The sequence below is a fragment of the Netta rufina genome, assembly GCF_964035555.1.
Source record: "Netta rufina genome assembly, chromosome: 2".
NCBI lineage: Eukaryota > Metazoa > Chordata > Aves > Anseriformes > Anatidae > Netta > Netta rufina.
In genome coordinates, this window is record NC_140124.1 from 32,979,708 (window position 1) to 32,993,667 (window position 13,960).

General features: G+C 38.7%; 1 protein-coding gene across 1 annotated transcript in view; it reads left to right on the forward strand.

Annotated features, from left to right (window-relative positions):
- The window catches only part of ABCB5 (ATP binding cassette subfamily B member 5), a gene marked incomplete at both ends in the record, with an annotated part of 53,720 nt that extends 41,771 nt beyond the window's left edge, over positions 1-11,949 (forward strand). The window contains one exon of the mRNA XM_084283055.1: positions 11,842-11,949. Within this exon, the coding sequence (XP_084139181.1) occupies positions 11,842-11,949 (108 nt within the window). The remainder of the gene's footprint in view (positions 1-11,841) is intronic.
- Positions 11,950-13,960: the final 2,011 nt, after the last annotated feature.

Consider the following 13,960-nt stretch of genomic DNA (forward strand, 5'->3'; position numbering starts at 1 on the left):
GTAATTTGTAAATCATTTTTAAAAGCTACATATCTTTTTTTCTAAATAGTAGGGTGTTTTTTTTTTTTTCTTCTTCCCTCTCCAAAATCTACTGGAATTTCCTTTACCTCCCTTCATTTCTTCTTAGATTGCCCCACATATTAGTCAATGTCTCAGTTGCAACCACCGCCATGGAAAAGGAACTTAGGCTACCCTGGTATTTCAGTCTTTCACTAAGACTAACAAGAGCCCACTTAGTGAGACTGCATTACTCACCATAAGGCTCCCCTTCAAACAGCAGTATGTCAAGAAGTTGAACACAAACTTGCTGCATTTCATTTACCAGAAGGAAAAATAAAAATGACCATATCAACTAGATGTCTAGAAACTTTTAGTACAGAGGCAGATGCTCCATGTAACCCCAGTTTGATGACACATCAAAGTCAGAAGGGGCTTTACTGTAATTTTTACCATATTTATTATTTAGACAACTGCCTCTAAAACATGCCAGCTATTTTCTGAAGCACCAGGGAGAATCCTGTGCCCAAATGAGATCAATCCAGAAAAAAAATAAATAAATAAGGGGGAAAAAAAAATAAACACTTTAAGTTCATAGTTGGATATGTACAAGCAGAAACATCTCCAAAATTTTTTTTTTCAGGTCTCTGCACTATATTAACCTTAAAAAAAAAAAAAAACTTGGCAACCAGTAAAGGCTGAATTAAATGACAGTCAGATGTATGTGCTTTCTGGAAATATTTCAGGAGGCTCAAGGGGTAAGTGATGTGCCACAAGGACGTTAGCCATGCAGCTCTCATGTGGCCTTCCCTCTTTCAGCTCATCACATTCACTTGTCCTATCTTGCTTCAGATTAAATGGCAAATCCGTCAGCAGAGGGGGATATATTTCCCCAAAGTCATTTATAACATGACTAGCATGGTTCAGCTTCAATCCTCACTGAATACTTTCATCACATGGAACACAATAATAATAAAGTATCGCAAACAAAGAGTCTTACAAACAAAAAGAGTAAGCAAACTCCAGAAGTGATGAGTAATGATGCTTCAGGAAACTAACAAAGAAAGAGGATTTCTGTTGGGTATTGTTGCTCTCTGGCTGATTAGTAGGAGAGATTTCAAAAGGTCATTTTTTAAAGAAGCCTCATTATGCTCAGATCACAAGACAGGGAATTTCCTCCATCCAACAACAGCTGAGAAAAGCAATCTGCTCACACAGTCACAGGTTTTAAAGCATAAGGGCCTTACCTGACACTGCTAATTCTGTCATGGCAAGTTTTGCCCTAGCAAATTGTAATTGCAATACCATTACAAAGATGTTCTTGCCCAGATTGTTTTGGAGAAACCAGAATGAAAATGCATCTGCTAAAAAAAAATATTTTAGCTAAGCCAACAACTTCAAAGAGCTTGTTGAAGCAAAAATTGAAAGTATAATGAACTGAAAGCAGATATGCTGTTTATAAAAATTCTTCATTAGAAATAATTTCTTAAAGTAAAAATTATTTGGTTTAGAAGCACTGAGATGAAGAGCTTCAACCTTCTCAGCAATTTCGTGGCCAAAGCTATTTTTCATATTTAGAAGCAAGCAGTTTTAACCTCCACTGGCCTTTTTACTAAATAAACTGTATATTCAAAGCCAATCACCCAGTCCTAGTGCTAATGGGCTGGAGATACAACCTCAGCGGGTGACTCCTGTTGGGGAAGGGAGGTTGAGGAGCAGCAAATTAATAAACCAGCAGCAAGAAGAGCATGTGCACCTTGGAGAGCTCTTCTCATCCAGCTGGGACATGGCCACCCCACATAAATTCATGGTTGCTGCCCAGAAAGAAAGGTGGAAAATGTATGGAGCCTGTGGTGAGATCTGTAGGAGAGGAAAGGGAGGTCAATGACAGGAAGCCACAGCTGCTGCCCATCCCTGCTGTGCCTCTCCAAGCACTCACAGCACAAACATTCATTTCAGAGGATGGCTGCTCTACACCTGCCTACCATCTGCACCTCACCAGTGGGGATGTCCCAGGTGGGACAGCCCTGCCACCCCTCTTCTCCCATGGGAAGTGAATGGGGCCTGGACCTGCTGGTAGAGCCCTGTGTGGGCTTAGCAGGAGATGTTTGACTCTCTGAGGTACTTGCTCATGGTACGAATTGGGGCTGGAGGAGAATGGGGAGATGTCACCCATGTTTTCTATCATGTTTGGTTTGATTACATGATCTTAACACTTTTCCTAATTGGAAAAAATGACTTGATAGTACTAAAAAAAAACAAAAACAGCAACAAAAAAAAAACACTCTTCCTCCTTCCTTAGCACAAATCCACACAACTCAGTGGTTTTTAATGCTTCAACAGATAGTTGAAAACATTTTTAAGTTGCCATAAATCAAGCGGCTTATAGAAAAAAATGTTCTCAAACAATGTTTTAGTGAGAAATTCTCTGTTTTCCCAGTCCAGGAAACATCTGAAATTCCTGAGAAAGAGAAGTATTAGCAGGGCAAGGCGATGATGATCAGTTTGTACCTTCGGCTCTGGTTTCTGGGATGACAAAGGTTTTGAGGCAGTTTAATGACAGGACAATGGGGAATGGTTTTACACTAAAGAATGGGAGATTTAGATTAGAGATTAGGAGGAAATTCTTCACTCTTTGCTCAGAGGGTGGTGAGGCACTGGAACAGGTTGCCTAGAGAGGTTGTGGATGCCCCATCCCTGGAGATATTGAAGGCTAGGTTGGGCGGGGCCTTGGCCAAGCTGATCTAGTCAGTGACATCCCTGACTATGGCAGGGGGGTTGGAACTAGATGATCTTTAAGGTCCCTTACAACCCAAGCCATTCTATGATTCTGTGGTTAAGGTTGTGATACTTTGGTTCTTGATGTAAGTTTAATAGTTCACATACAAGAAGTAAATTCTAATAATTAACCAGATTTTTTTTTAATTATTATTTAATTAGGAAAGAGTAATGGGATAATGGAAAAATAGCTTTGACTAAATATTTCTCTTTTATTTTTTGTTATACACCTTGCAAGTCGTATATGGTATAATATGATCAAGGAAAGAGATGGATTAAGAAAAGGAATTGCAGGAGGCCAAAACCAAAACCTTCTCACCAGTGGGACCCTTCTGTGTGAATGACAAGGCAAATCCCTTAGGTTAGAGCCTCATCTGTGGCGATTTTCCACTTCATCACACTCAGGAAGCATGGAGGCCATTGCACATCAGCATATGCTAACACCCACAGAGAAGTGAGCTGTCTGATAAGAGATTGCTTTGGTCTGCCTCAGGCTCCCATGAAGGTATCCAGAGCACAGAGCAGCATTTGTGTTAGGCCAGGAGGGGAAGGAGTTAGGCCAAGAGAAGCTGGCAGCCATGGCTTTTTAATGAGCCATGTGCCGACAGGCCTGCTTGTGAGCTGTTACAGATGTGCACCGATTGGCCTAATGAGATGCAGGAAATTTGGGAGGCCAAAAAGGCTCTTCAGACTTTCCGGTTATGTCAGTAGGATCAAAATTGCTTGTGCTCTACCTGGCATCGCTGAGAGAAGGGCATGCTTGCTGTCTTTAACAAAAACATTGCCATTTGGGGTAAAAGCACTGATGCACATGGATTGCCATACGGGGAAGAAAAGCAGGGATGAGTCATTAGCCAGGAACGAGAGCACAAGCAAGACGGGATCCTGAAGTGGCACATTAATTATAGTAACATTTTCTGTATTTCCCCTGCTACACATCCAGAGGTGCAGGAGCATGAGAGGGGGAGATGGCGTGAAATGAGACCAGGATGAATAAGCCGGTGAGGAAGGGAAAGCAAGCCCTTGGTGGGAGAGCAAACCCCCCTGGAAAATGCCTCCTGGCAGCATCTTGGGCTGACAAGCAGGGTAAGGACAAGGCACACTTCCCCAATGCTGCAGCAGAGAAGACTTCTGGTAACTCTCCCAGAGTGTGAGTCAGCCACAGGGGCTGCCAAAATGCTGTGCCAAGCCCTGTTCTCAGATGCATGTGCCCACAGCAGCACGGCATGTGAGGAGATATTATGTCAGGACTAACTGGGGTGTCAGAGTGGCTAGGCACTGCTGGGCACAGCTCTGCAGCTCCTCTGCTTCACCTCTCTTATCTCTGGGCAGCCTAATTATCACTGGATTGCAGATGGTGTTGCTAATTGCCAGGCCCACAAATTCAAACAGATCCATGGTAAAGGTCTGGTTTTATCATTAAGTGACAAATGCAACTTATTTTTAACAATCTAGCTGATGAAGCGCTAGCCAACAGAATCCCCAGTTCACTTACTCCTTGTCGTACGGGAAGACGTATATATTAAAAAGCACAAACAAGAGTTTATAAAACAAAACAGGACACATTTACAGTTCTTGCCTAGCACATCTACATCTGACAGCATTTGCCAGAAATGTGAAGCTACATAAGGTATGCAACAGTGACATCTATCGGCACACAGACCTCGCCTGTCATTGGTTGTTTACCACAATTTTTTTTTAATCTGCATTAGCAATACCATGAGTGCATGTAGCATGCTGCTGTGATTACAGGTAAAGACTTCCTTGGATAACTTGCCCTTAAAAAGCATAGAAATTTACTCTCGACTATGAACAGACTATTCTCTTTGCACAGTAAAAGCTGCAGTTCATGCTTCTGCAACACACAGAGTAGACCCATTTCTGCCCCTCCCCCCCCCCCCCCCAAGATACATCCACCTGTGAAAATATGCACTTGTAGCACAAACATTTGTGACGTTAGCTTAGAAGGAGAAGCGAATTCACCACAAAAAAATCTTCTCTCTTGGGAACCCAGCAGTTCTCCAGGCAAAGACCATTAGATCCAAGGCTGCTAGTAAGACTATTTCTCCCTTAGGGATGTACAGAACTTGAGGTTATGTATTAAGTGTAGCCCCAGGGAACTTGGTCGTCTTCAAGGGAAATTACACTGTCAGAAAACCTAACTTGTTGCATAGGACTAGGAAGAGAGAAGGTAAATGTAGAGGGAATGCAAAAAGACAAAACATCATAATCAGACAGACAACTACGAGAATAATACTTACCACTTGAAGACCTCCTCTCCATCTTCTCAGAAGGTTGACTGTAAGGGCAAGTAGCCTTCCTTCCAGCTCTTGTCCTATCCTGCAGGGCAGTGGCTGTGGCCAGCATGCTCCTCCACAGGTCTAAGCAGAACACCCAGCCTTACACAGAACCCCAGCTGCTGGGGAACCTGAACCACCTCCTCACCTTGCACCTGCAGTCTCTTGCTTGGGTTAAGGTCACCACACATCCTTCATAAACATTGTACCTTTTGCAGGGCAGATTCCAGGGCAGAAACCAGATTGTATAATATATCTATATCTATACATATATATATAGATATATATTTTTTTTTAACAGAAACACCTGCAAAATAATGTTAGTTATAAAATGCAGAACAAACATTTTTCAGGTTTGCTTTTAGTTTTCTGTTTAAACTCTTTTTTACCCCACAGGATGACAGCAGTGTTGTGCAAGCCTCCCCCATCTGCTTTCCACGTCACAAGATTTAGCAAGATCAGCTTTTCTATGCAGGCCACAGGCATCAAACTTGTATATTTTTTTGTTTTGTTTTGTGTTTGTTTGTTTTGTTTTGTTTTGTTTTGGTTGTTGTTTTTGTATGTTTTGTTTTTACTAATTAGCAAGCTAATGCATAATATCACATGGATGTCCCATGTATGAAAATCCTGTCTTCAGGTCTCCTTCCAAAATAGATTTTTCAGTAGTCAAAGGAGTGACACTTCCTTTCCCAATCTTTTGTTGGCATAAAATAGAAGGAAAACAAACAAACAAACAAAAGTGCCACACGCTCCAGATTCCCTAGCTCATGAGAGTGTTGCAGAGTTATGAGAGTCATAAATTAGGCTGCTTCATGGTGATTTTAGATCACCTCACTTGCCAGACCATCTCTTCAGGTTTAACACAATTTGCACCATAAAAGTAACTTTCCTGGATAAGATATCTTATTCTCATTAAGGCCTGAAATTTATTAATCGGCTCCTCTGCCGCATCCCTTTTTCAAAAATCCTGTGCTTTGAGAGGGTAAGTGAAATACTCTCAAGGAAATAGTTCACACCTGTGCTTTCAGACAGAGCAGAGATCTGCAGGTTGTCCTATAGTGCCCCCAGTGAATCACCCAGTGAGTTGGAGGCACCTTTAGGAAGGGTCTTAGGGTCTTAGTAATCAAGATAAATGCAAATTTATTATCTCTTGGATTCTTCCTGGAAGAGCAGCAATGCTGACACACAGCAGGCTGAGCAGATGAGCTGCCACAAGGGCATTTTGCATGTACACGTGCAAACGATGAGTTTGCCAGTGAGTGAATTGAGGTTGCTGTGGTTGTTCTGCTAGTCAGAGCCATAGTAAAGCTAGGGCTGAAAGTAAATGCAGACAAATGCTATCTAGCTCCTTCTAATGTGGGCATTAGATACTTTACCCATTTTTCATTGCCTGGATGTGAACAATAAACAGGTGATTTTACTCCCTCTTATTTGCTTTTACATGGCTGTCTCACCTTTTCTGATTTGGGGTGGCAAGTTTTAAGTGTTTTGAGGCTTGCTTCTAACTAGAGCTGCCTGATTGCTGTGTGGCCAAAATAATGATTCTAGCTGAGTATTTTGTTCAATAACCATTACTAACTCCCAGTGATCTTTTCCTGTTTCCATAATTGTACGTGATACCGTGCAGCTCAGTGCAAGAGGATAAACTGGGTCCCTAGAATACAGTGTGCTCGGGCATTTCAGGAGCATTGTAAAGTCAAGTTAAATCTCCAGTTTTATTAGTCTTAGAGGGTTTTTTTAAGCAGTCTTTCAGTTAAAATATTCCTGATTATCTCAGTTGCAAGCAGTTTACCTAGCACTGTGGGGCTCTAAAAAGATGTAGAGAAAAGCTTAAAAGACCAGTTATTTTAACCAGAACATATTGGTTTGCTGCTTTCCTTGTACATCAGAGAAGTCTGATTTAAAAAAAAAAAAAAAAAAAAAAAAAAAGAGAGAGAGAGAAGAGGTCATATAAGCATGATTTAAAATGGATTTTCATTTCTACTATGTTAGCTATTCTTTGTAAAAAGTGGTGTCTAGTCAGGTTTTATTATATTAATGGTTTTTAACTCTATAGCATCTAAACCAGCCATGTGAAAATAAACCTAAGCTGAATAAGATCACCCAATATTATGAAATCTTGTGTAACAAAAGCAGAGAAGGAAGAGACTGTGAGGAGACTGGATTTCTGTTGTGGTCACAGTCATTGTTGTTGCCTAGGGAGAAGTGGTAGCTGATGCATTCACTGCTAATGACTAAGAAAATAGAGCTCAAACAGAGACAAATGCTGCCTCTAGAAGAAGAAAGTAGCTTTTCTACATAGCAGTGCAAGAAAATCCCCAGTGAGCAGTCAGGTCTCCTCTAGAGAGATGGTGTTTGATTAAAAACATAAGTAAATCACTCAACCATGATTTGTTTTCACATGCAGGAGACAACTTCAGCCAATTAGTGACTGCTGCTGTTTAAATTGCTTGTCAGTAAACCTGTGGCATCACAGCTATCCTGGGTGAACAGTTTTATGCATGCACTACATGATAATGCTTCCTGGCTTACAGGGTTGTCCAGCAATCATCCTGCTGGGTGTCATTCCCACTGTGTCCCTGGAGCCAGGACTGAAGATAAGGGAAAGCAAATTCACAGATGTTTTCACAAAACTTCATTCTCTTTTTCCTTTTTTATTTTTAAATTTAAAATTTCCCTTTTATTTGAATGTTTTCTACAGCTGATTATATTGGTTGTATTTGTGAATCCAGACATGGAGGTTTAAAAGCTATATTAAAGCTGGAAGGACTCGGTATTGATTATAATCCAAGTCACTGTTTTAAGAGCTAAAAAGATACATAGAGCTTAGATGGTCAACCACCTGAAGCAAAAAAGTAGCACAAGTCACATTGCAAATGACCTATACTTTTCTATAAAGTGTCGGTCAAATTGCAATGCTTCATTCTTCAGTTCTGCAGGTAATCTTGGCATTTTAAAGTCTCTGCAACTGGTTGGTTGCAGAGACTTTAAATGCATTTTTAGTAGCTTTTCTACTTTTCTCTAAATTCTGGCTGATGTCTTCTCCTGGAGTATCAAAATCCACTGGAGCTTGGACTTGGGAAGGAGCATTATCTGTAGTTTTATCCCTAAAATGAAGTCTCCTGATAGCTTGTGATGTCTCCTGATACTTGTGATGAATTTGGAGAGCTGGTATTGATGCCAGTGGCTTGAAGAAACATTATCACACAGAGGGATAGACATGCACATTTTTTTTTTCTGGATTGCTTAACATTTTCCAGTATGTTCTGCAAGGAAAATGCTTTCAAAAGACTGAAAGGCAAGGTCCCCCTCATCCAAGTGTTTTGCTGAAGTCAAACCAAATTGAAGAGGAAATGTTCTAAATAAAAAGCCTATTCCAAATTGCAGTATGTCTTTCCATTATCCAGCAACTTTCATAATTCTGCAGAGAAATGGCTTGTCATTTAAAAACAAATTATTTTATTGTTTCAGAAAAGAAACATCTTCCTACTCCAAGCTACATACTGTCTTCAAGCACATTTTTCTCATAATCTAAAAGTTTCTGTTCAAGTATGAAGCTTATTTTTGTGGTCCATAGCTGTAAGTTGTGTATTTACTTTTGGCAGTAGTGTTTATTTCCATCAGAATTTTGTTGTAAATTTACAAAGCCATAGAAATTCTCAGGAAAAAAAAAAAAAAATGTGAATCCAGAAAAGCCTCTGTGTAAAACTGAGAAGCTATCCCAATGAATATGTTTTGGCAAACTATTGATCATGTGCTGGGGGCCAAACATCTCACCAAGAAACACAAAGCAGATGCTAGTAAGAAAATCCTTTAAACATATCAGTTGGAGAGTTACCAGAATTTTGAAATACCGTATGAGTCAAGAGCATTACTCTTGGGGAAAGGGAAGGTCAGGATGGAATTTGTTTAGAAAAGAAAAACTTGTTTGTTATTATTTTAATGGGAAAATATAAAAAGACATTAATATTCATAAGCTTAAGTATGCCTATAAGCATGCAGTTACTCAACATGGAAAAATTGATCACAACTCTTTTTTTTAAAAAAAAAGTTATACTGTAAAAGCAAGGATAATGCATGAAGCAAACACCATATACTGGCTCAGATACTCAGATACTCTTTCTGCAGAAAACTATATATACCCAGCAGAATGTAAATATGAATTTTATAATATATACACAGTGCATAAGTATGTGTCATGTGCAATGATATATTTAATGCATGTAACATTATAAGTAATGTGATTATATAGTAAATAAATCTATTATAATCACACAGTAGTATTTATTTTATTACAAATGTTTAAAAACAAGAAGGTCCATCAATTTATTTTAATCATATAAATAAGTAAATTATTTTTTTTGCTGCACATGACAGACCTCTTTAAGGGAATGTCAGTCCCTATGAAATTGGTGATCAGTTTGGAGTTGAGTTTAGTTAGCATGTTTGGGGGAAAAAATATTTTTTTTCTTTGTTTTCTCATTCCTCATTTATCTTTTTAACTGTCAGCTGCTTCCTCAGCAAAAGATAAAGATTCAGTTGCAAAACAAATAAGTGTAAAACTTCCTTGCTTCAGATGACTGTTCTCTTTCACTGTTGTGAATGGGTCAGAGGTTGCAGGTTGCAGAGCCATTCCCACTTTTACTTGCTGCTTGGACGTCTATAACCTTCCTCTGTGAGTACAGAGAACAGTACTTTGCAGAAAGCCAGCTTGCTGCTAGATAGTTGAAATATGAGGAGACAACTGTCTTAGATGGAAGAGCCTAAAGAAAGTGTTGCAAAAGATATTAACTTTAGAGAAGTATTTATAAAAACTATACCTTCTACCAAATCCACAGAATGTAAGTACAAAGGAAAGTGAGGAGAAAGACATATCTCAAATACAAGCATTTTTCATAAAAACATATTTTTAACCTTAGCTTAATCTTTGCAAGCCAGGTTGTGTGCTCTACACCTCATGTGTGTTTTATCACTTACGATTATGTAATTTATATGTATAATTTATATAAACCCCAGAAGAGCTTAATACAATGTGAAGGCAACAATGAAATAATCATTCCTGGTCCGAGCTTCTGCTTTATATGCAATAGTAGTGGAATTAATCACCAGTCTTAAACAAGAACTTTGTACGTTAGAATATACTGTCTGGATCTAAAGGAGTTGCAGATTTAATGTTGACATGTCTTGTAAATGGAACATGCTGGTGGAGGTGACCCTGTTGCCTTGTATGATACCAGTTAATATTTTTCTTTTCTGAATTTGCAGGTCAAATTCATCCCTTGGGTAACAGAGAAAATTTGCACCAGAAACTTTAACAAGTCCTCAGTTCTGTATTGAAAGGTACTCATTATTTAACCTGACAATTTAAATTCAATTCTTGCTGATGTGGGAAGAGTTCATTAAATTAAATTACTGGTGATCAAATTGAATGCAAATTACACTTCTCTCTTATTCCTCTTATACATACCATTGACTCACTAAAATAAATTTAAGATAATATAAACAGTTCACACAAGTACAAAAGGTGATGGAATCATTTGTGTTATCTGTTTCTTTACATCCAAAAATATTCTTAAAATTGATTTTCTGCCAAGTAAAGCGTACAATATGCCTCTGATGCATCCAGAACATTTCAGACTGTATGCCCCTGGGCAGAACTGCACACACCATTTCCTTTCTGGAACACAGATTATCTGAGCAGAACCTTTGAGCTCTGTGACCATAAATATTTCCTTCTCCATGCTGTCTGTCCCCTTTGTCATTCTGTTTCTCCTCCATACATGACATCACCAGCTTTCTGAAAAACTGAGACAAGGTACTGACTGAGGTCATACATAGATTATGCAGTTATGATGGAGGCAATTACACAGTATGGTCTTGTTGCTTCTTTCATTTTCTATCCAGGTATTTTAAGAACTAATTCATATTAGTCTTTTTTTTTTTTTTTTTTTTTTTTTTTCAGCTCTTGACTTTTTCCTGCTTGACTTCAAAAAAAATCTTATTTCATCTTTATGTTTTCTGACATCTAAAATATAAATGATAAATATATTTTCCCCTTCTGGCGGATTCTTTGTTCACTCATAGTATTCTTTATCAAAGAATATATATTCTGAGTCTGTTCAGTTCCTGGTAACTTTCTTCTGAATAAAAAATCCTTTCAAGTGTCCTCTGTATTCAGTATCTGAGCTCTTCAACCCAACTGACTTCCCTGGAAATTCAATCCAGTGGAATAGAATTCATTCTAAAGTTTTGAAGTTAACACACTTATGATCCTGATGAGTAGTGAAATCAATGGGAGAATAGATTGTCATGAATGTTAAAGGTTCCATTTGTCTTTCAATTAAAATTAAAAGAAAAAAATCCCATATATTGCTAATTACATGTTGTCAATTTACTTTTTCAAGACTAAAATGTTTGCTTTGTTATGGTTCCGCTGTATTTGAAGACAGTGAAATCTATGGGTTAATTATGCTCATGAATTTTAATAACACCTTCACCTTTTAATCACTTAGAGATTTAAATTACATGCCCATTTCCCTGTTTTTCTTACCCTGTATTCCTTGTTATTTTTTATATTGGCACCCCTTCACTCTGCCATACCTCTTTTTATTCTCATTGGCAACTGGGAAACTCTTGGTGAAAGCTATGGTTTCATACAGGTGTATCAACTGGTATAGAATAAGGAGACTTGAACTCCTAGCGTGGTTTGGATAAATGTAATCATTAAGACAATGCTGCATAGTTGAGTTGCGTACTTATTTGCTTCTAGAGTCAAAGCACAGATGTAAGAACTTGCAGATCTGAAGGTGTGAGAGGTCTAAAGAGGCTGGTTTCAGAGGTGCCTTCAACCTTCAGGCTTAACAATGTGACAGGATAGCTTCAACAATGATTGAGGGACCTTTGACAACTGTCAGCAGTGAAGGCTCAATGCCAAAGGAACAATTCTTTGAGTGCCCTCTTGTACACCACAGGCAGTCAGCAGCTTGGCTTGAACTGCCACTTGAGGTGCTAGTTCTTGCGATGGTTAACACAACAAGCTACATCTTCCACAGGAGATGGTTTTTCTCCATTTTTCTCTTATTGATCCCTCAGACATCAATTTCTTAACGTTTCTCTCAATATGTCTTTTGCTATGATTTTTGATTCTAAAATAAAAGAGTATTTTTTTCTGTGTATTCATCCTGTCTGAATAAGTGCACATTTTGCCAGTAAACATTTGCTTTGATAAACTAAAAACAGTACTCCTGTAGCCATTGCAACATAGTAATAGTTCTGTAATAACCTAAGTTAAAAATAGGTTCATGCAAAACAATCTCCCATGGCAAAAGGCAGAAAATTGGTTGCAATTGAACTAATAATTCTCTGCAAATGACCTGCATGTGCTATTTGTATGCACTTTCTGCACAACCTCAACCAACTCCGGATGCACTGGAAAGCCCTCTGAACCTGCTTACCATGTCCTGTATATGGACAGGAAGTGTGATTTCTCATGTTTGCAACTCTTTGGTACCCAAAAAATGTTTGTCTTTGTAGTAGTATTGTAGAAAGCATTATGTTGTATCAGATGACTTGTTTATAGTAAAAGAAGTGCATCCCTAAATAGGTAACTTGCATCCAGGCTTGTAAGGCAAAATCAGAAAAAAAAAAAAAAAAAAGTCCAGTATAGTCTAGGCTAGTGTATTGGACATAATGCTAGAAACAATTTTTGGAAACGGAACTCACAATGTTCCTGCTGAGTTCCAGATGGACAGTTCTCATGTTGTTGGATATTGAAATTATGCTATTGCTCTTGCACAGGGAAATATGAAGTCCAAATCATCAAATCATGTCCTATCAATGTCCTGTCCATCCTTTTTTTTTTTTTTTTTTTTTTTTTTTGGTGCTCTGTTTCCACAGCTATTTTGCTCTCTCCTTTTTTTCTTTTTTTTTTTTTTTTTCCTTCCTTTGAAAATGCCAGTAGAGTCACTGAAAGAACTAGGATACTAGGATGAAGCGTTCAAAATCAAAAATTGGGAAACAGTACTGTACTTGTAAAAGTAAGGGGTTTTTTTAATTGGAACAATACATGCTGTGCCATAAAGCAGAGAGAAATGTAATTGCTCTGAATGAATGGAAGACAAACTTATATTTGATAGATAAATACATACACACATATATACATACATTAGATAGATCACATATATACATACATTAGATAGATAGATAGATAACACAGAAATAGCCAAAATGAGGAAATATGGGCTGGGTAGCTGGACTGCAAAACTGGTGAAAAAACAGATGTACTATGCTCTGAGAATAGTCCCTGGTTCAAAGTACAGCAGGTGACCAGTTGCAAGTGGTGTTTCTCCATGAACACTATTATTTGATGCTTTCTTTAATGACCTGGACCATGGAGCATATTGTGTCCTCAAGTTCACAGAAGACATTGAACTGGGGCAAGTGGCTGATACAGCTGGGCAGGAGCCAGGGCTGTCACCCAAGGGGTCTTGGCCAGTTGGAGGAAGGAGCTGAGAGAAACCTCAGCACATTCAGCAAAGGCAAACACAAAGTCTTGCACTTGAGGCAGACTACCTTTGTGCACCAGTGCAACTTGGCAGTAAAGGACAGGGGAGCTGGAAAACATAAATCAGGTGTTTCTGTCACCATGACCAACTGAGATAACACAGGAAGTCTGCACAAAGCTGGTCTACATTGTTTGTTATTTTTTTCAGGTTTATTTCTTTCTGCCCCTTGCCTGTAGGTGGTTATCAAAGTAACCAGTAAGGCACTAATAAACTGTACCTGTGCAGGTGTAACAGCTGAAAACATCTAATCATCCGTATCAGTAGTGGGAGCCTTTGGAGGCAAAAAGAAAGAAATCAGCTGGTTTGCCCTCACTAGCATATAAC